General features: G+C 56.6%; 10 protein-coding genes across 10 annotated transcripts; 3 read left to right on the top strand and 7 right to left on the bottom strand.

The window, feature by feature from the left end:
- Positions 1–77: 77 nt before the first annotated feature.
- Positions 78–3,813, bottom strand: N656DRAFT_778927 (cytochrome P450). Its single transcript, XM_064815101.1, has 5 exons — positions 3,559–3,813; positions 3,459–3,505; positions 2,609–3,382; positions 1,115–2,557; positions 78–1,035 (listed from the first exon to the last, which is right to left on the bottom strand). The coding sequence occupies exons 1-5, from the start codon at positions 3,680–3,682 to the stop codon at positions 145–147; spliced, it is 3,279 nt and encodes a 1,092-aa protein (XP_064670281.1). The 5' UTR covers positions 3,683–3,813; the 3' UTR covers positions 78–144.
- Positions 3,814–4,607: 794 nt separating this feature from the next.
- N656DRAFT_768296 (NAD(P)-binding protein) lies at positions 4,608–5,609 on the bottom strand (the record flags this gene model as incomplete). The annotated part of the gene is made up of 2 exons (XM_064813613.1): positions 4,608–5,464; positions 5,513–5,609. The coding sequence occupies 2 exons, from the start codon at positions 5,607–5,609 to the stop codon at positions 4,608–4,610; spliced, it is 954 nt and encodes a 317-aa protein (XP_064670280.1).
- A 557-nt stretch (positions 5,610–6,166) lies between these two features.
- Positions 6,167–7,666, top strand: N656DRAFT_778926 (NAD(P)-binding protein). The gene has a single exon (XM_064815100.1). The coding sequence runs from the start codon at positions 6,569–6,571 to the stop codon at positions 7,538–7,540; it is 972 nt and encodes a 323-aa protein (XP_064670279.1). The 5' UTR covers positions 6,167–6,568; the 3' UTR covers positions 7,541–7,666.
- Positions 7,667–7,681: 15 nt separating this feature from the next.
- N656DRAFT_789365 (FMN-dependent dehydrogenase) lies at positions 7,682–9,106 on the bottom strand (the record flags this gene model as incomplete). The annotated part of the gene is made up of 2 exons (XM_064816780.1): positions 7,682–8,916; positions 8,992–9,106. The coding sequence occupies 2 exons, from the start codon at positions 9,104–9,106 to the stop codon at positions 7,682–7,684; spliced, it is 1,350 nt and encodes a 449-aa protein (XP_064670278.1).
- A 1,334-nt stretch (positions 9,107–10,440) lies between these two features.
- Positions 10,441–11,782, bottom strand: N656DRAFT_72189 (uncharacterized protein). The gene is made up of 3 exons (XM_064812492.1): positions 11,407–11,782; positions 10,603–11,273; positions 10,441–10,543 (listed from the first exon to the last, which is right to left on the bottom strand). The coding sequence occupies exons 1-2, from the start codon at positions 11,433–11,435 to the stop codon at positions 10,664–10,666; spliced, it is 639 nt and encodes a 212-aa protein (XP_064670277.1). The 5' UTR covers positions 11,436–11,782; the 3' UTR covers positions 10,441–10,543; positions 10,603–10,663.
- Positions 11,332–11,944, bottom strand: N656DRAFT_72271 (uncharacterized protein). The gene has a single exon (XM_064812505.1). The coding sequence runs from the start codon at positions 11,758–11,760 to the stop codon at positions 11,443–11,445; it is 318 nt and encodes a 105-aa protein (XP_064670276.1). The 5' UTR covers positions 11,761–11,944; the 3' UTR covers positions 11,332–11,442.
- Positions 11,945–12,129: 185 nt separating this feature from the next.
- On the bottom strand, positions 12,130–13,725 carry N656DRAFT_836765 (carboxypeptidase S; the record flags this gene model as incomplete). The annotated part of the gene is made up of 1 exon (XM_064818797.1): positions 12,130–13,725. The coding sequence occupies one exon, from the start codon at positions 13,723–13,725 to the stop codon at positions 12,130–12,132; it is 1,596 nt and encodes a 531-aa protein (XP_064670275.1).
- Positions 13,726–14,188: 463 nt separating this feature from the next.
- Positions 14,189–15,341, bottom strand: N656DRAFT_778923 (uncharacterized protein). Its single transcript, XM_064815099.1, has 4 exons — positions 15,297–15,341; positions 15,134–15,201; positions 14,456–15,055; positions 14,189–14,403 (listed from the first exon to the last, which is right to left on the bottom strand). The coding sequence occupies exon 3, from the start codon at positions 15,048–15,050 to the stop codon at positions 14,490–14,492; it is 561 nt and encodes a 186-aa protein (XP_064670274.1). The 5' UTR covers positions 15,051–15,055; positions 15,134–15,201; positions 15,297–15,341; the 3' UTR covers positions 14,189–14,403; positions 14,456–14,489.
- Positions 15,342–16,236: 895 nt separating this feature from the next.
- On the top strand, positions 16,237–16,599 carry N656DRAFT_797903 (uncharacterized protein; the record flags this gene model as incomplete). The annotated part of the gene is made up of 1 exon (XM_064817695.1): positions 16,237–16,599. One exon carries the CDS (start codon positions 16,237–16,239, stop codon positions 16,597–16,599), a length of 363 nt encoding a protein of 120 aa, XP_064670273.1.
- A 3,279-nt stretch (positions 16,600–19,878) lies between these two features.
- Positions 19,879–22,362, top strand: N656DRAFT_768291 (uncharacterized protein; the record flags this gene model as incomplete). The annotated part of the gene is made up of 2 exons (XM_064813612.1): positions 19,879–21,200; positions 21,261–22,362. The coding sequence occupies 2 exons, from the start codon at positions 19,879–19,881 to the stop codon at positions 22,360–22,362; spliced, it is 2,424 nt and encodes an 807-aa protein (XP_064670272.1).
- Positions 22,363–22,580: the final 218 nt, after the last annotated feature.

Below are 22,580 nucleotides of genomic sequence, written 5' to 3'. Positions count from 1 at the left end.
CAGGTAAGTGGCTCCTCTTGGCGCATTGGACCGCATCCGCCAAAGGGCCCGAACTCAACATTCCTGATTCTAGCCAACTCGACGATTTCCTCCACCCCGCCTTCTAACAGCCAACAACCCTTTCCTCCTACAGACACCCTCAGACTAATCAAACACATCTATCGCATACCGCTCGTTACGCACACTATCATACCACTTCCCAACCTCCTCCTCCTCCTTTTCCTCCCCAATCAAAATCCTTCCCAACGCCTTCTTCACCCCCTCCCCCAAATGCCTCGAGCCGCACACATACACTTTCGCCCCCCTTTCCCACAAAGCCTTGACCTCCTCCCGGTCAAGCCACAGCCTGTCCTGGACATGCTTACACCCACGTGCCTCCTCTGCTTCGCTCGAGTCAAGATCGACCCTGCTGAACGCCCTCCGAACATCAACCGCGCCCATGGCCTGCCACTTATCAAACTCGTCCCGATACAGATCATCAACCCGCGGCGAGCGGCAGCCAAAGAAGAGCAGCGCGGGCGCGAGAATGCGACTCGGACCGGCGGCGGCCAGCTGCGCCGCGCGCTCCTGCACGAACCCGCGGAAGGGGGCTATCCCGGAGCCCGCGGCTATCATGAGGAGCGGGGTTGTCTCGGCGTGTTGTGGTGAGGGGAGGCGGAAGAAGGCGTGTGTTGAGCGGACGGACACTTGGATTTTGTCTCCGGGCAAAAGGGAGGCGAGGTATGAGGTGGCGACGCCTACGTGTTTGTGAGCGGGGGAGGCGAGGGAGGGTTTTTCGAAGAGGCTGTAGGTGAGGGTTGCCCGTGAGGGGTTGGATATGGGAGAGGAGGAGATGGAGTACTGTCGTGGACGTAAGGCGGGGAGGAGGGACAGGAAGGTGCCGAAGGGGAGGGAGATAGAGGGGAAGCGCTCGAGGAGGTCGAGGATGGAGGTCCGTTTGAAGCTGATTTCGGTGGCATAGGACGGACCGGCGAGATCGCGGAGTTGTTGGGCGGTTTTGGAGTCGGTGGTGGAGTCGGCGAGCGTTAGGATGCCCTGCTCACAAGTCAGTCCTCTGTCTGGTTCTCATCATCCCACTGTTAGGGGCTGTAGGGGAGTGTGGTAAGGTACGTGCCCTCTTTGTGGCAGGCTGCGATAGCTCGACGTACGAACCGAGGACGTCGAAAACGGGCACCGGATTGTCCGTCGGCAGGGCCGTCCACCGGTCGGACCCGATCGTGATGTGCGCATCCCAAGCCAACTCAAATCGTCGCATCGCCCGGTAGATGGTCGCCCTCGGGTTGACGGGGAGCACCGCAAGGTAGTCACCGACACGGTACGTCACGCCCTCGGGCAGCTGGATCTCGATGTGCTTCTTGGGTGTGGCGCTGGATATGGGGGCCGTGAGCAACTTCTCGCTGACAACAGTTGCCTCGTTGACGTCCTGGCGTAGGGTCGAGGAACGCGGGTTAGAGAAGCGGACGGAAAGGCGGGGCGACAGGGCATCACTATCGGGGGCCTCGGTGCCAGCACCAGCCGCCGCTGCCCCGCCGTACCGGGCTTCCAGTGCGGGCCAAAACACTTCGTCTTCCCACTGCTCAAAGTCGGTGAACATGTCGCCCTCGGCCACGTCGGTCAAGCCGAGTTTACAAATGCGCGACCCGCCACGGGCCTCCAGCACACGATCGACTAGTGTAGGGATCCGGTGGAACGTCTGGCTCCAGTCGTGGTGGCCACAACCGAACACGGCATACGAGACATTTTGCAGCTCTGCGCCCTTCAGCCCCTCGATCCAGCCACAGAATTCCGCCGCGTTGTCGGGCGGTTGGCCTTCGTACGACGCCGTGATAATGACCACGGGCCGGTCGGTGGGAAGGCTTGCCTTTGCCGCGTCCATCGGCTCTACAACGGTGGCGGCAAACCCGTGGGATGCCGCGTCCATGGCCAGGCGCTGGGCCAGGCTCTCACAAGTGCCAGTGTTGGACCCGTAGTAGATGCTCATGGGCCGCCGGTCCTTGGCCGCTGTGGCAGATACCGAGGTTGGGGTGACCGTTCCTGATTTGGACTTTGTCCCGGCACTCGGCGCGGTGAGCCCGCCGCAGAGACGGTGCTCGAGCTCGGTGGGCGTCTGGCCGTGGCGGAGAGTGGCGCGCATGTAAAAGTCCTTGGGTTTGACGGTGAGGGTCTGCTTGTACTGGAGCGAGTAGTTCGGGTCGTCGAAGGAAAAGTCAAAGTTTTGCAGCAACACGGCCATGACCAGCACCGCCTCCTGCCAGGCAAAGGGCCGCCCGATGCACGCCCGCATGCCGTTGCCAAAGGGCTTCCAGCAGTCCGGGAACTCCTTCAGCAGGCGCTCGAAATTCTCCTCGAGCATGCGCTCCGGCACGAATTGCTCGGCCGTCTCGCCGTAGACGCGCTTGTCGAGGTGGATTTTGCTAAGCAGCAGCAGGACCATCTGTTCTTTGGGGATGTGGTACTTGCCGCCGATGACCGTGTCTTCTTTTGCTTCGAGGGCTATGATGGGGATTGTGGGACTGAGACGCAGCGTCTCACGGAGGATGGCGGAGATATAGGGGAGCTATCTGGTTAGTTGTGGCAGGCCAGATCAGGACGACGGCTGGGACCTTACCTTCTTGGTGTGCTCTACCGTGATGGTCCCGCGGCCTAGCACACTGTCAACTTCGGCCTGTGCTCTTTTATACGCCTCCGGGTGTTTGATGAGCTGGTAAAAGGCAAAGCTGAGCAGCCCTGACGTTGTCTCATGGCCGGCGATGAGGAACGTGATGAGGTTGTCGATGATGGACGAATCGCTGAGCTTCTGGCCAGTCTTTGGATCGATGCCGTCCAGCATGGCTGTCAGCAAGTCCTTGCGGTCGCTCGGGTGCTTCTTCCTGGAATCGAGAACGGCTTGGGCGGTATCGCGCAACACTTGGATGTCCTCCCAGTACTTCTTGTTTGCTTGACGGTAAAAGATACCAGCGAACGAAGGCCGCAATTGCCGGGTTCCAGACTCGGTCAGAAAGTCGCCCATGGCGGTGATGAAAGGATGCATGGCGTCGTGGTAGTACGAGTTGAAGCGGAAATTCATGGAGCACAGCGCCAGCGTGTCGAGCGTGAGGCGCGTGAAGTCGTCCGTCACCATGATGGGCGTCTCGGGCCCGTGCCGCGCCCACTTGAGCGCCAGCTGGGTTGCAATCTCGAGCATGTCGGGGAACATGCCCTGGATCGAGGCGGGCCCAAAGGCGGGCATCAAGATGCGGTGAGCCACGCCCCAGTTCGGCTCCTCGTCGCGCGCCGTGAACAGGCCATCGTGGACTCCGTTCCGGACTTGGTTGAGCGCGTTCTTGATGGACTTGCGGAACCTCTTCTCGTCGCAGAGCTCGTGCGCGAGCGCCTGTGTGGTCTGTTGCGTGGAGGTGTTGGTTTAGCTTCGGGGACAAGAAGCAGCGGGCCATCACTCATCAAGAGGATCAGCTTACCACCCAGACGGTTGTGCGCCCAGGAAAGTTGACACGAAATATATCCCCTGGAATAGGGTTAGTCTTGTGAGTTTGCATGGGGTCAGGGGAAGCAGCTTACCGTACTCGTCGGCGAAGCCATCCCAAGTGCTCAGTGGAAGCTCTATGTTGACGTCAAGCATGCTGCCGACAAAGGGGAGACCTTTGGGCCCAGGAATGGGCACAGTCTCAGGCGTGGAGCCCATGGTGCCAGGCTGTGTGCAGGATCGACACAAGAAAATGAAGACACAAATATTACATCCAGGCTGGCAGTATCACTGGCTTGAGGTGTTACTTAAAACGCTGTTCAAGGTCTAAACGGAGTAACTGAAGCACTGCATGGGAACCGCGATGGTCTTCGAAATTTATACGGGATGTTGGTTCGATCAGATGTCATGCAGTTGGACTGGAATTACCCCTGTTGGCCTCGCGAGCCGAACCCCTGGCGCATGCCCAACAGTATGGGAAATCTGGCAAATCCTGCCGCGGGACAGGGCAGATACCCATTGGCTCGTGGTTCGTAATCCACAGTCGCTAGGATCAATATCGAGCCAACAGGTGATTAGTATTCGGATCTGTCCCGAGTCACCGAGTGGCGTTGACGAAGTCCAGCATCGAACAACGCGCGTTATTCGGCCTTGAACTTCCCTTTGGCGATTTTCGGTGCTGGACTGCCTTTGCCGGCACTTCTCTACCAGCTTCATGTGTCATTCGCACGATGTTACTTGAATCAGAGCATGGGTGGGCGGGGTGCCAGGGGTAAGCCTGGTATGCTGCCGGTAGCATTTTATCTCCGTCGGTCCGTTCCACCCCTGCCGACTTACGTCCGTACTTTTCTCGAGTTCGGAGACTCTAGAACAGCGAGCCGAGCCGACGTCACTTCCCGCGGCAAAATCGCCAGCGGACGGCATCGCCGATGGTTTTTGCAAAGGGGGCAGTGGAGAGTTTTTAGAGTCATATATCTTTGCAATTTTAGATATCTCCAACTCCCAGCCGACTTCACATGCGCCCACAGTTGGTCATTCCGGGTAGAATGCCCAACTGCAACAACAAGCTCGGTGCATGTGGCCCCACAAGTACCGCAAGTTGAGCCTCGGCAACTGAACCGAACCACTTTATAAATCCCCCACGCTACAGCCACTTGGCAATCTCTGCCTCGGTCCACTCCCAGAGCCTGTTTCCCAGCTCCGGGTCCTCGCTTGCCTTGGTCTTCATCTTGGACAGGTCGCCCACAGGTTCGTAAAACGCTCCCGGCTTGATATCCTCCCTGCGGGCGGCAATGGCCCAGAGCAGATTGTGCGTCCCCTCCTCGGGCGTCTTCATGCGACCAATGTTGGGCACATAGACCAGCGCCTTGTCCAGCAGACTCAAGTCCGTTACCAACCCCGTCGTGACAACCCCTGGCGTGAGGCTGAACGACAGGATCTTCTGCCCGTATCGCTTCGCCAGCTCGCGTGCATACAGCATATTGGCCAGCTTGCTCTGCCCGTACCGCAGCCAGCGGCCCAGCGCCATCTCCTGCGTTGTGCGGAGCCGATCGAACTGGATCCCCCCCGGCGGCGCGCCTCTCCAAGCCGTGCTCGTCACCATGACGATGCGGACGTCTGCACCTGGGATACTATCAGCCGTCCTCTCCAGCAGCGGCAAAAGCTTGCGCGTGAGCAGGGCGTGGCCGAGGTGGTTGGTGGCGAAGTGTATCTCGTATCCGTCGGCCGACAGCGCGGCGGGCTTGGCCATGATGCCCGCGCAGCAGATCAGGACGTCGAGCCGCGAGAGGTCGGATAGAGGGGGCTTCTCGGCTGCTGCCTTGACCGAGCCCTGGTGGGCCAGCTCGCACTGCACGAAGGAAATGCGGACGCCGGGCGCTGCGGCGTGGACGGCGGAGATGGTCGCCTCGGCTGATGCGGCGTTGCGCCCTGTGAAGAGCAGGTGCGCTGGGTTGTGCCGCGCGAGTTCGATTATTGTTCCGGCGCCCACGCCGGCGGTGCCTGGGAGGGGATGTTCGCATCGTGGTTTGCAGATACTTGACGGCTCACAACGTGAAGGGGAGCTGTACGCACCGCCAGTTATCAGGATGACCTTGCCAGCAAGGTCTGGTATGTCCCTTGTTGGGTTAAACGCTACGCCCGGCATGATGAGAGTCTAGGTTCTGGCTTGTTGCTGCTCTTGAGGTCTAGGTGATCCGGAATGCGAAAGGCTGAGAGGACCGCGTTGCCTGAGCCAAGAAGAACAGTCACCGGTTCCATACCTGGGGTTCAACTTGAAGTATAAGTAGTACCAGATGTCGCGTGAGTCTTGGGTACCAGTAGGGCCATGTAGTAGGCAACGCGAATAGCGTCGGCGACATTTTGGATCAGCCGGTGGTATCGATATCTCGACAAACTCCTGAAGGATCTTGATGCCTGCCTGCGACGAAGAATGAGCGTGCAAAGTACGGAGGCTCGGATCAATTGCGCAGACTTTGGACTGCCCTGATGCTAGGTCTTTTGTATCAATGGTTAAGGCCGGCACCGCAATTGACCGTGCATGTGCGTATCCCGGCAATTGTCCCGAATCCCGCTGGCGATAAGAGATGTCAGGTGTTTTACCGCGTCGAGCTTTGAAAGTTCAGAGCATGCAGCCACATTCATGTTGCAAATATTATCAGAAGGTTTCTAACAGGCCAGCCACCATCAAAGGAGCGGCAAGACAACGAGCTGACGGCGAATCAGTCTCGATGGCACCTGCACCAACACCAGTACGGCGAGGACCTTGCCAGAACACGGCAACACGCAGACGCGGGGAAGCATCGAGGGCACAATTGAATGCACCATTCCGAACCTATGCAGACAAACAGCAGCCGGCAATCAATGCATGCATCCGCATGCAGCTTGCCCGGGCTCGACCCCGCTTCTCCATGGTATGAGCCGACAGACTTGAAGCGTGCAGTCCATGCAAATGCAGTACAGGCCTGGACCCCCTCTTGGGGATCCCATAGCTAGCGGATAGCTTCAACCTCCGTCGTCATCGTCTATGGCAACTCGACTCAATACAGGCCGTACCAAATCTTGGAAATCATTGCAGGACAATCGCCACTCCAATCATCCACCACCATGTTTCTGCTCCGGGCCCGACACTCGGCAATCCTCCGGCCGGCCCCACTGGCCCCGCTGACCCGCCTCTCCGGGCGCCGGATCCCGAATCCCCACTTTCAAGCCCGGTTCCTCTCCAACACCACCACCCTTCGCGAGGACCAAGCCAAAACCCGCACCGCCATCGTCACGGGCGCAAGCCGGGGCATTGGCCGGGCCATTGCCGTGCGGCTTGCACAAGACGGGTACGCGGTCACGGTCAACGACTTACCCTCCCTGCAAACCGAACTCGAATCGCTGGCGGGCGAGCTGAGATCCACCTTTGGCGCCGAGCGTGCCTACGCCCACACGGCCGACGTCTCCTCTCCCGAGCAGGTCGCTGGCTTAGTGCAGGCGAGCATCGCCCGGCTTGGCCCGCTCGACACGTTCGTCGCCAACGCGGGCATCGCACAGGTCAAGCCGCTGCTGGAACTGACGCCGGAGGACTGGAAGCGTATGTTTGAGGTCAATGTTGCGGGGGTGCATTACTGTTTTCAGGAGGCGGCTAGGGCTATGATTGCGCACGGTACTAAGAATGGTATGGGGGAGGGTAAGGGTAAGGTAGGGGTTAGGGGCAAACTGATCAGCGCGGCGAGCATCGTCGCCTTCAAGCCCTTTGCGCGCCTCGGCCATTACAGTGCAAGCAAGTGGGCTGTGAGAGGGCTGACGCAGGTGTATGCGATGGAGCTGGCCAAGTATGGGATTACGGTCAATGCGTATGCTCCAGGGATTGTGGACACCAAGATGTGGGAGCTGATTGATGATGGGTTGGGCAAGATGGAAGGGAAACCAAAGGGTGAGATGATTCGGCGGTATAGTGATCAGTTGATTGCGCTAGGCAGAACGAGTGTCCCTGAGGATGTGGCCGGGTTGGTGTCGTTCCTGGCGGGCAAGGATGCCGATTACATTACGGGGCAGACGTACATCGTTGATGGGGGGATTATCTATACTTGAATGCGGTACAAATACCTGGACTACGTAAATCTAACTTTCCGCGGATTAATATCTGCTGAAATCTGGAGCTTAGGTGATGTACATAAACCATAGCAGCGAAGTACGCCGGTATGTCCATCCCCCTGAACCACCTACCCACCTCTACAACCTACTCTTCTCATTCACCAAACTATAGGCCTTCGGCATACTCTCCAACAAACCCCTATCAATCTCCTTGACACTCCTCAGTCCCGCCACATTCATCAAAACATCCAAATCCGCCAACAACCCCTTCATGACATGCCTAACCCCATGCTCTCCCATCACGCTCAACCCCCAAATCCACAACCGTCCCACAAACACAAATCTCGCCCCCAGCGCCAACGCTTTCACCACATCCGCAGCCCCTCTCACCCCACTATCAAACATAACCGTGATCCTCTCCCCCACCCCACTGTCCACAATCCTCTCCAACGCATCCAAACTCCCCACGGCCCCATCAACCTGCCTTCCAGCATGGTTACTCACCACAATCCCCTCAAACCCGCACTCCGCCGCCTTCTCCGCATCCTCCACCCTCTGAATGCCCTTAATCACAAACGGCCTTTCCTCCTTCCCCCCCTCCAATTCCCTGGCACAAATCTCCCGCCACCCATCCCTCGCCCAACAAGCCTTCTCCCAACCGTGCGCCCTCCCATGCCAGATGCTATCAATCCACATGGCAGCTGCCTTAGCCGGGTCCTTGACGGGATCAACACCCCGTTCGGCCAAGCGGCGTTTAAAGACGGGGTCTGTCAGGCCCAGGTCTGCTCCGATCCCCCGGTAGAAGGCGTAGTTGGACGTCGCGACGTCGTCGTGCCGCCAACCGAGCTGCCACGTGTCGGTCGTGAGCAGAATGCCGGTAAACCCGGCGTCGTGCGCGCGGCGGAGGAGGGAGAGGGTCAGTTCGTCGTCGTGCGGCATGTATAGTTGGAAGAAGCGGGGCGCTCCGTTGATGCTATCAGAGGAGGGATTGTATGTCTTAGGCTCGCTCAGCCGACGACCCTCGTCATGCGCGCGTGCGACGTCTTCGATTGGGGAGGAGCCCGCGGTGGAAAGGCAGTAAGGGATGCCCAGCTCGCCGGCGACTTTGGCGACGGGGAGTTCGCCGTGCGGGTGGTAGATCTTGTTGATGCCGATGGGGGCGATGCCGATGGGCGCGGCGACGTCGTGGCCGAAGAGGGTGGTGCGTGTGGAGCGGGCGTTGGTGTCGACGAGCTGCCGCGGCACGATCTTGTGCCGGAAAAACGCCTGGCGGTTGGCCACGTGCGTGTGGGACAGCCCGGCGTTGGACGAGGCGTAGTACCAGCCGGCTTCGGTCAGTTTGGCTTTGGCTAGTTCTTCCAGGCGGTCGGGATCTGGGTTTGCGTTAGTGACTGGAGGTTGTCCGCAGGGGATGTCTGGTTGAGTTCAAGCTCTTTGCTGGCACATACGGGTGTTGAACGGCGGCACCTCGCCATCGTTTGCTTTCCAAAAGTTTTCGCGCTGGTACAAAGCCCACGAAGGGGTGTCTCGCTTCTTGATAAACGGAGATGAAGGATCCGACATGTTGACGCTGGTGCTGGCGTGAAATGCCTGGTGTTGGTTATTGGGCTGAGATGAATGTTGCGTCCTGCGTTGTGTAGTGGCCGTATATGTAGTAACAAAAATCTGGACTGGCGTCAGCGGCTATGTAAAGTACTATGATGTGCCTTCGGGAATGCCGGTCTGCTGTGTACGCAGTTTGGTCCCGGAGTATCATGATGATCGAACGACAGCATGTATGACGTACCCGACTTCGATCTCACGGGCCCGGTTCTCGTACCCGGGGCTCAATGCCGAACAAATCCGCCACGCGGTCGTCCAAACCGGCAGTTTCATGATCGATAGCTACGGGGCACGCAGCCAGGTTCCATTCGAGCCGCGGGCGGATGTCAACTGAATTAACGTTGCCCTGCGAGCATTTCGCCTCCAACGAAAACTCCTAGCTCACGAGTCACCTGGACTCACTTCGGTTCCGTAGTATTCTGGACCGATACAGGGAGCAGCCAACCTTCCCAGTATCAATCGTTCGTCCTTCGCGAAGCCACTGTGATCCGAGATCCAAATCGGGCTCTTTAGGGTGATGACAATTAGTTCCAATAATCTTGGAAAAAACATCTAGTTTCTACATAAGATCATGATGTAGGGCCTCTCTAGTACCTAGATATGCCTTAGCTCATAGAAGCAAGCCGGGCGCATACATACTATTAGATGCGTCTTCCAACGGACCTAAACACCATAGATCGGTAGTGAACTGCAGGGAGTGAATGCGAGAAGATTGCATTCTAGCCAGCGCCTTGATGAACTCTGGGGGGAAGACAAGCCTCAAGATCCCAGCTGAACTACTTTCCGTCAGCCACAATCCACTGTATATGGATGTCGGCCGCATGCTGGTTGAGTCTGGGTTATCAGTAGGTACCTTACATGAAATTGCGCACTTCGCCCTCCCGTAAGGTCTCCACGATCGACTGCGCAGCTTGGAATATCTGGGAGAGGCAAGGCTCTTTTCCGCATAGGAGTCCGGCGGGAAGCAGCATTTCTGTCGGACGGATGGTAGCACCACTCTGCAGTATCGGCCAAGACACCCAGGTCAGTCCGACGGAAATGTCATGTCAATGGCGTGACGTGCAAAGGCAGTAGGATCCCGGACGGCGGCTATCTGCCATGCTTGACGATCTCGGACATGGAGTCTCGAACAAGGAATACAGGGGTGTATGCAGGAGAAGGCTTGCATGAGATCCCGTTAATAGTTAGGTCCACGACGACTACACAGTCTCATCTGGGTCAACCTGTAAGTTCTAAATCCAATCACGATGGTAGTGTAAGGCTTGACTCACTTGGTTCACCGTCTCCTGACTCCTGGCCTCTTCTTGTATACACCAAAGCGGCCCCGAGTACAAACCCAACTCGCAAGTAAGAAAACAAACTACACCTGGGGTTGTTCATACTCATATTCCATCACGTCTATTAACAATATTACCATCGTCATTACAGCGCATTTTGAGAAGCCGTTGAGCCCATACCTGCTCGCCAACCCCGGTCCCGCCATGTCCATGTCTGGAATATCCGTCATGCGCATCATGATCACCTCCTATCACCACTGGCATCCGTCCCTGTCTCCACGCCATTCATTACCGTCTGTCTTAGCTCAACATGCTCGACCGTAACATTTCCCTCCGCATCATTGTTGTTGTTGACCTCGCGCGAGTGGTTATTCCACTGGTGTACCACCGCCGGATGGCGGTATGGCAGGTGGGCGGCCTCGTACGGCGGCGGCGGCGCATCGACCGAGCAGTCACTGACGGACGCACTCCTTTCCTTCATCGCCACCTCCGCCTCCGAATTTGACTTCTTTTTGGCTTTTTGCCGTCTCCGGTAGTCGAACAAGGCGCAGAGCGCTGTGACGAGGGCGAAAAAGGCAACGACTGACACCACTGAGGCGATGATGACGTTTGTAGGGATCCTCAGGCCGTGTTCGTCTCCTCCTGGACGTCCCTCGCCCGAATAGATTGGTCCGACGGTGGCCTTGGACTCGACTGTCTTGGGGTTTTGCCGGGACTGGAGGGTGCGGACAACGCCGTCGGCCCAGTGCAAGTGCTCGGCGCGGGCGAGCGATAAGAGAGATCCCGAAATGGCCGGCATTGTGCAGTGGCTTTGAACGGACCGTGGCTTGGGCGGTTTGGGCTGGAGGTTGCTGAGCAAACGATGAGCGATCAGTTTACATACACTAGATACCGACGGCCAGCCATCAAGTATGACAGCGTCCAGTTTGACGCGGGGAGGGGACGGGATGGCATTTTAAAACATCGGACTCTCGACAAACGCACACGTATGCGGTCAACCGCAGTCCAGCCATCGTCGTTTCAGTCTTTCATTCCCCATTGAAAATCTCTTTGCCGATGGCGCACCGCGGCATCCCGTTCCGGAAAGGATGACTTTCTTTGCCCACATCCCAAGAAGGGATGTGATACGATGGCACACTGCTTCGGCACCGAAGCCTGCAGGTAGTGCCAAGCATCCCACCGGATCACCTCCACCTGGATTGTCCGCAGCGAATAAGCGTCCATTTCAGGGAGACATGCCATGGCCGCGATTGGTTGGCACTGGCTTGTCGTGATGCTTTTGAGACAGAATTTCTGATTTGCGGTCAGGCTTGTGTGGGGGAACGGCCAGCCACGCATCTCTGAAGGGGAACAAGTTCACTTGCGTGGTGATGCCGCTTGCAACATGGCCGTTCTCTCAACCGTTGACGCTGGTAGCAATAGCAGTGGTGTCTGGATGAAGAACAATAGAATACAAAGGTAACGTTAGGCTCTTCCCAATCGGCGTTTGCTCGTGCATCTACCCGTCCGTCGTACACACATACTCCGTACAAAACCACGATCTGCTGTCAGATTGCCTTCCGAGCCTCAACGCCGAGGTGATAGCCGTTCGCTCCCAGCCCCCGTCCGCTAGCGTCCGCCGAAGCCAACGGAAACAGGGCATTGGGTCGGAGCCGAGAAGCCGCCACTTTGTTGCGTGATGACCGGATCGACATCACGTTAGACCATCTACTCCAATTCGGCTTCATCCATATTCCGCACAAAGAGCATGAACCATTTCACAGAGTTGATGTGGTTCAGCACGCTGATCTTTTCATCGACCGTATGGATCTTTCCCAAGCCCGGCCCATCTTCCGGGTCGTATCCCGGCGCGAAGCGGAAGATGTGTTTCGACACATCCCAGTAGTATCGGGTATCCGTGTTGCCGGTCATGATTCCCGGCGTGACAACAAGATCCTGGCCGTACACGGCACGGACGGTGCCTGCGAGGACCGAAAACGGCCCCTTGACGGACCCGTCGGCCGGGCTGACAGGCGCCACTTCGAGCTCGTACGCCTTCGACTGAAGCATGATGGACGACGGCTCTTCCTTCCCGTCAAAAGCGTGGAGGGTGAGGTTGTACTTCTGAGCGACGGCGCCAGCGAGAGAAGTCAGCCTCTCTTTTACAACACTGGTAGTCTCCCCAATGTTTATGCGGTGATTGACGATGGCGGTCGCCCGTTCCGGTAGGGCATTGGTCTTTATGCCGCCGGAGATGACATCGACGGCCTGGGAGGTCTGCATCAGGTACTTGATATCCGGACCCTGCTTGGCGGCCTCGATGGCAAGATAATCAGGCTTGGCCTTGCAGCTGTCATGAGCAGTTTCGTGCCGCCGAATTAGCAGCTTCTTCAACTTGTTAGGAAACTCGGGCGAGTAGGCAGCTCCGCACTGAAGTTGGGTGTAGTAAGGGTTCTTGTCGACAAGACGGGTTGGATACTGCTCAGCCTCAATCTTGGTGATTAGTTCGCTGAGAATCCCGATGCTCGTGTGATCAGACGGAATCGAGGAGTGACCGCCTGGCGTCCGAACCGTGATGTGCAGGTCGGTGTAGCCTTTCTCCGCCGTGCCCGGCTTGGCAAAGAGTGTCCCCCACACTTCCTCGTAGCCGCTTCCCTCATCGACTATCGCTGCGATGCCGTCAGTTCCGTATCGCTTCTGGATAAACGATGACAGATGCGCAGCTCCACGGGTGCCTGAGCACTCTTCGTCAAACCCAAAAGAAAGGAGGATCGTCCGCTTGGGTTTAAATTCGGCCTCAAGGAGCAACTCCAGCGTCTCCATCGTGGCGATCAGCTGATTTTTGCAGTCGCTGGCGCCACGACCCCAAATGTATTTGCCGTCATAGTAACCACTCCATGGTGGGTACGTCCACGAGCTGATGGTCTCAGGCGGGACCGGCACCGTGTCCTGATGAGCCATGAGAATTATGGGCTTGAGCGACGCGTTGCTGCCCTTCCATGTGTATAACAAGCCATGAGTGTTGACCTTTTCGACCAGAAGCTTTTTGTGTATGAGCGGGAATGTCGCCCGAAGATACTTGTGGAAGTCGTAGAAGACGTCCCATCTCGGATCCTCGCCGATGGGGCCTAGATCATCAAAGGACTCAGTCTTGACCTGGACAGCGCCTGAAAGACGACGAATGCTGGCGTTTCTAAAGACATCGCTTGAGATGCGGTCGTACACCTCGTCAAGCGCCGGGTCTTTAGGAGGAAATATGGCATCGGGCTGAGCACATGCTGATTCAAAGTTGTAGCCTTGGTCGAGGAAAGGTCTAGGAAACATGTAATCGAGAAACGCTGGTCTATCGAAAGGGAAGGGTGCGGAGAAGAGGAATAACGCAACGACCGTCGCCAGCAGGGCAACATGTCGTTTCATCATGCGCCTTTGATTCCCGTCCGGGGAAAATGCCGCCAAAGGCAGCGCCGGAGCCGAGGCTGCCGTAGACTTCATGATGTGGCGGCAAGAATTGCCAATGTCGATGTATCGCGTTGTGTTGAGACAAGAGGGGCAGTGACGAAGGGCGAAAACTGAGCTATGAGATAAGAGCGGATGCTGCGGATCTACATTGCATTGGTGGTGGAGTGGAAAAGTGGGGCAGGCTTTTGGCAGTTAGGTACTCCGCTACGGTATTGTACCTTGCCTCGAGCTTGTGCCGGCAAGGTCAACAAAAGGTATCAAACACTACCAATACGACGTGGAGTATTCCATATCGGCACTACCTCGTCTCAGGGAATTGTAAAGGCTGCCTTCAGATTCGTCGGTGTCGGGTACGACTGTAATAGCAAGCACCAAGCCAGTACAAATACAACTACTAGTATGTACATGTATACATAATACATGTAAGTAAAAGTCCTGCCTCCCTTTTTGACACCAACTGACTGACTTGGACCGCTCGGATAGCTGGTCCTCAATCTTGACCTATATATGAACTTGGATACGAGCCAAGGTCTGGTCACATCCCTATTGGTTCACGGTTAGGCAGTTCGCTCACTTGCCGACGCCTCCGCCTTACCTAAACCCAGAGGCTCATACAGCCTTGTTACGATTTACGGTCCGCCTGTCGAGTTTTCCAAGATCTGCTTTCGGTCATACTCATACTTGGCGTAGTCAACCGGCCTGGTAACCAAGTCCAATCGCTCCTGGCACTCCGCAACCGGGATGGACGAACGATGGATGTCGCGTAGAATCCGTTGTAACTCGGCGTCCAATGCCTCTTCTTTACGGGCTGCGTCCTGATCACACTGCTCGACGAGCTGCTTGACCTCCTGCATGACTCGCTCAACCCTTTGGCTGATTTGCTCCTGGCCTTCGGAAGCGCCATAGACGGCCTGCAGCCGCTGATTTACTTTGAACCTATCGGACCCGGGATTCGGTGGCACCATTAACGACTTCCAAAGGGAACGAGCCCATGGGCACTTGAGTGGGTATCTCAACACATACGACGCCATTCGCACATATCCCCGGTAACATGTGCCTGCTCGTGCATTTGAGCAACGCTGGACGCGATCAAGCTTCGTCTTTCGCCCATCGAACACTGCAGTCTTCTTCCAACAACAGTAACTGTGATGGTCGGAGGACGAGTAGTACACCTTTACTCGAAAACACATGTTGACTGAGTTGGGCGGTGTCAGAGGGTGGATTGTTGTCAGTTGGCTGTGACTAGTCGTCTCCCAGTCCCGGCAATTATTACCTTCATATCCCGTACCTGCGCTGGGAGATCGTTTGATAGACTTGAGTTGAAAAACCGCGCCTAATATACTGCGGTGCTCGGTAGTTAGCATCATGCAACGTGCACCGTTGCGGCGTTTGTCGCTTCCGCCAACGTGGCAACTGCCGCTCGACAAAGTACTTCCCATGTTAAAACAACACAGATCCCGCCGCTGTTCCGTCATACAGGCTCATAAGCGTGGATTGTCCTTTTGTCATCGGTTGGTGGAGATTGCATTTTGGCGTAACTGCCGCCAAGTGCCACGAAATCTCCCACGCAGCAGCGACGGTTGCGCTTAGCTTCGTAATGGTTTGGCTGTTGTGAAATTGAGCAATCTTCCTTGATTGCGAGGTCGCCTCACGTGCCGTGCTTTTTTTTTGGCTCTCACTGCGCCGCTTCCTGCTGGCCGGCCCCAGTTACCGTTAGCAGCTGCCTAACGAGCGTGACATCGCTAACGGTTCGATCGAGTGCGTGATATACAGTCACAAAGTTGCTTTTAGCACACTTACAGTCGAGACTGGCTGTGAGCAGCGAGCGCCTGAACTTGAATTGTAGGAATACTCTGCAAAACTACTTCGTATTTCGAGTCGCCATCGGGGCTGAGAAGCATTTGTGGGACTTGCATCCACGTGCTGCAAGACATCCGGGGCTGGGGAAGAAGTGGGGCTGGAGGTTTCCCCGCGTTGCAGAAGGAAGCACCCGCTAACTAGGGCAGGTCTAGCGTAGGCTTGAGGACCCTGCAGAGGAAGCAACGCCAAAATGCGATGCTTCGCACCCATCCACGTTCCCGTCTGACTCCGTCTCGAGGGATTTAATATAAGATCCCTTTGGGAGCCGTTGCGCTTCAGCAACTGTGATCCCCCATTCACCCTCATACCTTGCATCAAGTCATGGTGACTTTGTGACGAACAACCTCGAAGCTGGTTGGCGTTGGTCTGCAACAAACTGCATCAATTACCGCCCCAGCCCCCTCGCACTCGCCTGCACCTGACAACGTAACGGACGTGGCCAGCTTCTCGTGTCCAGTCTCTCTGCGCAATAACCAGATTTCCAACCAGCCTAGACAAACTCGTTACTCGGGGACCATGGCGAATTTCCTGAGGCTACTTTTTTGCTTGAAAAAGAGTCCAAAAGCGGACGATCATTCGCGACCCATCAAAGAAAAGCCGAGGAGTTATGAGAGAAGTTTCGACTACGAGAAGCCACCTCTCGACACCGCGAGCATAGGGCATACCGAGTCCGTCCTCGCGCCCGGTGGAGTCCCGATCCGACCGAATGTGAACCCCGCATTCACCGCCTACTCCACCCCGCCCGACGGATGGGTACCCACAGGTGGAAATGAAGCCAAGCTCAAGGATGAGCTTGATGGCGACTCAGAAGAGGCGGCACGACGACGGAAAGCGGAACAGGAGGAGCAAGAGCGGTTGGATTTCTTCCAGATGCTTTGAGCGCGTCTTCTGCTTTCTAGATTTTCGGCAATGATGCGCCAGCACGTGGGGTGGACGGCGGCGACGAAATCCGGTGCAGGAGACGATTGGCAATCGCCGTTAACCACTCGATGGGCTGCGACAGCCCCTCCCACGCAGCGCCAATGTCGACCCTGTAGCCAGAGTACTTGCGGGTGACGTTCGAGACACGTTCCCCTACCGCGTCTTTTTGACCGACGCGACGTTGGCTCAGTCGGCGCACGGCACCCAGATCCAAATCGCCAGGGATCAACCTGACTCTCCTCTTTCGCACAAGAGAGGTCTCTTGCTGGCGCAGATACCCGTTACCACTTCTTCATATGCGCTCTCGGGCCGGGGATGTCAAGGGCACGCTTCCTCTATTCTCCTCACCATTTCAGCTCGTTACCGTATCAACCGTCCATCCTACTCGACTTTTTTTGCGATTGCACCAGGACGGTCTATGAGCAACCCTGGCTGCGTGGGGTACGGCCCCCAATGATAAAACGGCCAAAATGAGACGCCCGGTAAAATCCGGAGCTGTGGATACCGGGCGGCTGCGATGCCGATTCGATGGAGACCTTGGGGGGTAGGACACTGAAACGGGGTCATGGACGAGTGAAGGCAGCACACTGGCGAGGAATATAGCTAGAAGCTGGCACGAGCGATTCAGGGTTTAGCACTGTGTGCCCGATATCTCATACATCGGTGCCCGGATGGCAGACATGGGCGAAGAGGCTCCTTGACTTCAGCAAGGTGGTGGCGTCATGTTACTGTACCTGATTCTTTCGGGTTGATTGCGAATAGCATCCACGTTCGTTCCTATCCATTCTCTTTTGACGCGCCCAATAGCCACTGTTGGACTAGACGGTCACCTACTGAATTCACATGTCCTCAAAAGCAGTTCTATGTATCACGTTCGGCATTCACCTCCTGCTTTCTGCCTCCACACTCGGGCTCTCCAGCCGCACATGTAACATGTATCCGGAACTTTCGAGCGCGCAAGCATACATGTACTTACCTTAGTCGCGACCTCAATACACGACCTTGTGTTTGACAGGACGAGGCGGCATATGATCGATTGAAGACGGCAAAAAGTATGTTATGCAACTTGCAAGGTGAATTAGGGTGTGCTCCACGGGCAAGACCCCCGTCAGGAATTGAGGCTGTTGAGCTGAGGGCTACTGTGGCGCTGACTTGGGTGCAACCGTACAACGCCTCCCTAAGGTCAGACGACAGAAGGCTGGGACAGGCGACACAAGGCGAGTAAAACATCCATGGATGGCATGTGATCCATCCCTTCAGCTGGATGGATAGGGTACATACATAGGCAAGCGGTGTGGGAACAGGGCGAACGAGACAATTGGACTTTGTTAGCGAGGTTCGGCTGACAACGGCTCCAACCCCCGGCTCCAGCCTGCCGCCAGCGTGGCAGGAGGGGAACCTCACCAAGGAGTGACGACTTCCGAGTAACGAGAATAATTCCGGGTCGGCTATTACCGTACCCTAGCTCTCCTTATCAATTGGCATTTGTCGTAATGCCAGTTGGCCATGCAGCTGGAGCTGGTGTTTGGGACTTTGGGCAGCTTGGACTTGGGCACGATTTTATTATTACGACGGCCTACAACGGCATGTACCTCCTCCCACACACGCAAAGCCACACCGAAATTCCGCAGCGACCAACATCGAAGTACCGGGACTTGATGCGAAGACTACTCGCATACAACACAGTAGTGGCAGCCGCCTACGCAGGGCGGGCGTAGGCGTGGTGGGCAGGCAAGTTAGGGAGGGCCGGGCTGTCTAGGCGGGCAGTATCTTTGTGCATTCGATCCAAATCTTATTGCGTTTTCAAGCGATTCAGTTCAGCCCAGGGCTCGCTCATGGGCGAATGCCCGGGTTCAATTTGTATGTGCATCAAGTTCCGGTACTTTGATGTTGGTGTTGGTGTGGCTTGCAAGCGTAGGCGGAGGTACATGCTGTTGTAGGTCGTCGCAATAATAATTGAGGCCGTCGTAATAATAATAAAATCGCTTGGGCACTGCCGTTGCGGGCCTTAACTCTTGGCCAGTGGCACGGCCCGCAGCGCGGTTCGCGGATCTGCTGCCGAAGGCGGTAAGACCCAGCTCACCGGCACCGGTAGCCGAACAGGGAACCTGGAAGTTAGCAGTACAGAGGTTGCGTTCAAAGTGCGATTAGGGGAACACGGATTAGTGCGATATGTTGCGATTATTCTTCAGGTTTCCGTTTAACGTTATGACCACTGCAGTCACGGGAAGAGCTTCCTGCAGGTTGAAAGGGGGCGGCTGCGAGCTGCCAGTGGGTCTCATGGGTCTGCGGTGGGCCCAATCAGCGCCTAGTGCGACACTACATCAGAGCGTTGGCGATCGCTGCTGCCACGTCAAGAGCCTCGATGGAGCCATCAACAGCCAGGCAAGCCCAAGCTCACCTCCTAGCCCCTTTTGAAACCTGCGGAGAATCGAGAGTGAGGCGGGCTTGCAAGGAGATGCAGTGGATGGAATGGAACGAGGCACGGAAAGGACGAGTGATTGCCGTAATTTCTTCTCTCTGAGTCTGCATCCGTGTGGTTGGATTTGTTGGGCTCCGTTGCTGCTGCTCCATCTGGCATGTTGTGATGGGCCAGCAGGCAGGTGGGATCCATCGAGATGAACCACTCTGCACTCTGCTGCACTCTTGTGCACCACGCACCTGCCTTTGAGCCCAATTGATACGCACAATTTGCCAAACCGATTCTCGACAGCCCGAGTGGGACTAGGACTGGCCCTGGCCAACCCGGGAATCTCATCATCTGTTGTTGCTTGCTGGAATGCTTGCTTTCTTGCGTGGTGACTCAATGCCAACCACCCCAAGCTTCCAATTCCGAGCTTTCTTCAAGCTCCGCCCTCGTCGTCGGATGCCTGCATATATGCTCCTGTGCCGCCTCAGGCGAGAAAAGGAGATCGCATGTTGCAGTATATAGCCAGTCTCGTGCCGTCCATTTCCACAGCTGCGGATCATCCCTTCTAAAGCTTCTCTTTGAGTCGGATTGGACGCCCACATACATCGACACTGACCCACGATAGCGTCCATTGCGGGACAGACCTCCGGGCAGTCATTGGCCCCTTCACCTCCTCCTTCACTTCTTCAACTCTTTAATTTCTGTTACCCCCGGCCGTCCATAGAGGCTCGGACGGCTCACTAAAGCTGGCTACTCCTAGAGCTCGGAGTTCTCCCTCCACCACCAGCGTCAAGCCACCTGTGGCCCCCACTGCGTCCAAGCCGAAGATGGGGTCCCATATTGACGCTGATCCCACCCAGGCGGTCGACGGGTTAGTCCGTGCCATCCGCGACCTGACCTCGGATCCAAACTACAAGCTCGTCGCCGACGTGTTTAGCGAGTTCTTGTACGTTAAGGAGCAGAACAACAAGCTCTCGAGTTCCCACCAGGTTGTGCTGGAGGAGTACCGGAAATTTCGAAATGAACTCGAGGCGCAAAAAGGAGAGCTCGTCAAGGAAAAGCAGGATCTTGAACTCCTGGTGCAGGAAAAGATCCAGGAGATTGTCCAGCTCAGCGCCGCCAGGACCAGGTTGGAAGGCGATCTCGAGGACACACAGAGGACTCTTGACGAGGAGATGGCCAAGGCTGCTGAGGCCGCCGAAACCGCTCTCAGGGAATATGCCGAGCTCAAGGCGACCAAGGAGGCTGAGTATGCGGACATGAAGGCCACCAAGGAAGCTGAGTTTGCAGACATGAAAGCAACCAAAGAAGCAGAGTTTGAGAGCATGAAAACCGCGAAGGAGACCGAGTTTGCAGAGATGAAAGCAGCCAAGGAAGCCGAGTTCGAGACCATGAAGACAACCAAGGAGACCGAGTTTGCCGAGATGAAGGCGTCCAAGGAAGCCGAGTACGCAGAAATGAAGGCCGCGAAGGAGGCCGAGTATGCGGAGATGAAGGCCACCAAGGAAGCCGAGTACGCTGATCTCGCTGCGGCAAAAGCTGCTGTCGAGGAGGAGAAGAGACTTGGCGAGGAGGCTGCCGCCGCTGCCGCCGCTAAGGCTGCAGGCGAGATTGCAGAGCTGACGGAGGCTAAGACTGGGCTAGAGCAGGTCAAGGCTGAGAATGAAGCAGAGATTGCCAATCTCAAGGACAATGTCGCCGAGCTCGAGACAGCTAAGGCTGGGCTGGAACAGGTCAAGGCCGACAACGAAGCGGAGATCGCTTCCCTTCAGGAGCGAATTGCGACCTTGGAAGCGGAGAAAAAGCGACTGGAAGAGGAACTCGAGGCGGCAAGACAAGAAATTGCTTCCTTGAACGACACCGTTGCGCAGAAGAACAACGAGATTGAGAGCCTGCAAGAGTCACTGCGGGCCGCGGAGGAACAGATCGCCTCGTTGCAGCAGACCGTGGAGGAGAAGAACACTGAAATTGAGGACCTTCACGGAAAGCTGAAATCCGAGTGCGAACGGGCAGACAAGGCCGAGGCGCATGGCCGAGATCTTCAGACCCGGCTGGATGACACAGAGCAGAATCTCCACGTTACAGCCGGGAAGCTCGCAGACCTCGAGCAGTACCGGATTGTCCTGCACACCGACAATGACGACACATAGTAAGTCATGCAGTAAGCTAGCCCCCTGTGATACGCTGTGTGCTGACATATTTGTTCTAGTGTAACGGTTCTCGACAAGATCTGGACCGCCATTGTCACGCTTGTGGAAGGCATCTTCAGACCAGACATTGACGAGAGTATTCTGAACGACCCCTCATGCTGGAGCAACCTCCGGAACTCGCCCTATCTCAAGCATGCCACGCAGCTGCAGATTCCCCTTCCGCAATCGAATTCGCCCGCGGCCAAGGGCATGCGCATCAGTGCTGTCCTAGCCGTTCTTTCGAGGGCAATGCACAAGCATCTCTTCCGCCCCGTCTACCTGCTCGACGATGACGATGAGAACTTGGTCAAGTTCCTGCGCGCTCTCGAGGATGAGGACCCGACTCGCGAGGCACACATGCGGGCTACACTGATGTCAATGATGCCAGAACGCCAGATGCAGCAGGGTGCGCGGCGCGTGAAGGTGGTGGTGCGGGAGGTGTCGTGGCTGGTGCAGCATCTCCTGACCGCACTGCAATTCGAGGCGTTTTGCACCGGTCTCGAGGCAGCATGCAAACTGGCGTGCGAGCAGTGGATGCGCATCCAGCTCGCGCAGATGAAGATCGAGCCCTACTTTGGCCCGCCGTATGACGACTTCGACTGGCAGGTGCTGGAGCTCCCTGAGTTCGCAGAGGCAGCCGAAGGCGGCCGTGATGCGCCGCACTCAACGGGCGACCCAGACGACGCCGTTGTAGACGACAGGCTTGAGACGGTCGAGGCCACGGAGGCACCATCCGAGGGCGCTGGAGGCGCTGCCGATGCTGCAAATTCGTCATATCACGATACATCGGAGCATAACCGCATGGAGGAGATGATAGAGGGCGATGTCGATCCAGATGAGATCCTTCTCGTCGTCTGGCCCAGCATGTGCTGTATCGAGAACGGTGATGCGGTGTCGATTACGCAGGGTCTGGTGATCTCCAAGGAGCAAGCCCGGCCAGCTCTCGAGGAGCAGCGCTCGCGGTCACGCCTCATCCCTCGACCTGGGTCACGCCGGGCCCGTACTCTGTCAATGCCGGGACAGAGCAGAGGAAGCAGCCCGCGGGGCAAGCCAATGCATTTCTTGGCCTCAGCCCAAGCGGCCTCCGAGATTACCGGCGACGGCTCTCCTGAAGATAGCTGAAGTCGCGGACGATGCATGGGAATGCGCGGACATACTAAGCCTTGCAGATGTCTTCAGATTTGGCAAGCAACTTGTAATAATTTCCTTTTGATGATCTCTGACCTTTCTCTTCCCTAATATTTGCTCTTTCTCTCTCTCGCAGCCGCGGCCATGAGTTTGCGGACTGGGACAGGCTATGGTGCAACAAAACATTTCCTTTCCTGTACAGATTGGTGTTT

Source organism: Canariomyces notabilis (assembly GCF_033297395.1).
Source record: "Canariomyces notabilis strain CBS 508.74 unplaced genomic scaffold N656scaffold_10, whole genome shotgun sequence".
NCBI lineage: Eukaryota > Fungi > Ascomycota > Sordariomycetes > Sordariales > Chaetomiaceae > Canariomyces > Canariomyces notabilis.
Note: the sequence above shows the minus strand (reverse complement) of the source record. Positions and strands in the feature narration are given on the sequence as shown.

Coding starts and splice junctions, on each gene's coding strand:
- N656DRAFT_778927 (XM_064815101.1), bottom strand. CDS start 3,682: ATGGGCTCCACGCCTGAGACTGTGCCCATTCCTGGGCCCAAAGGTCTC. Junction 3,383..3,458: donor GGCGCACAACCGTCTGGGTG/GTAAGCTGATCC, acceptor TCCACGCAACAG/ACCACACAGGCGCTCGCGCA. Junction 2,558..2,608: donor CGGTAGAGCACACCAAGAAG/GTAAGGTCCCAG, acceptor CTAACCAGATAG/CTCCCCTATATCTCCGCCAT.
- N656DRAFT_778926 (XM_064815100.1), top strand. CDS start 6,569: ATGTTTCTGCTCCGGGCCCGACACTCGGCAATCCTCCGGCCGGCCCCA.
- N656DRAFT_778923 (XM_064815099.1), bottom strand. CDS start 15,050: ATGTGTTTTCGAGTAAAGGTGTACTACTCGTCCTCCGACCATCACAGT.
- N656DRAFT_72189 (XM_064812492.1), bottom strand. CDS start 11,435: ATGGCTGGACTGCGGTTGACCGCATACGT. Junction 11,274..11,406: donor CTGCGGTTGACCGCATACGT/GTGCGTTTGTCG, acceptor TCGTTTGCTCAG/CAACCTCCAGCCCAAACCGC.
- N656DRAFT_72271 (XM_064812505.1), bottom strand. CDS start 11,760: ATGCGTGGCTGGCCGTTCCCCCACACAAGCCTGACCGCAAATCAGAAA.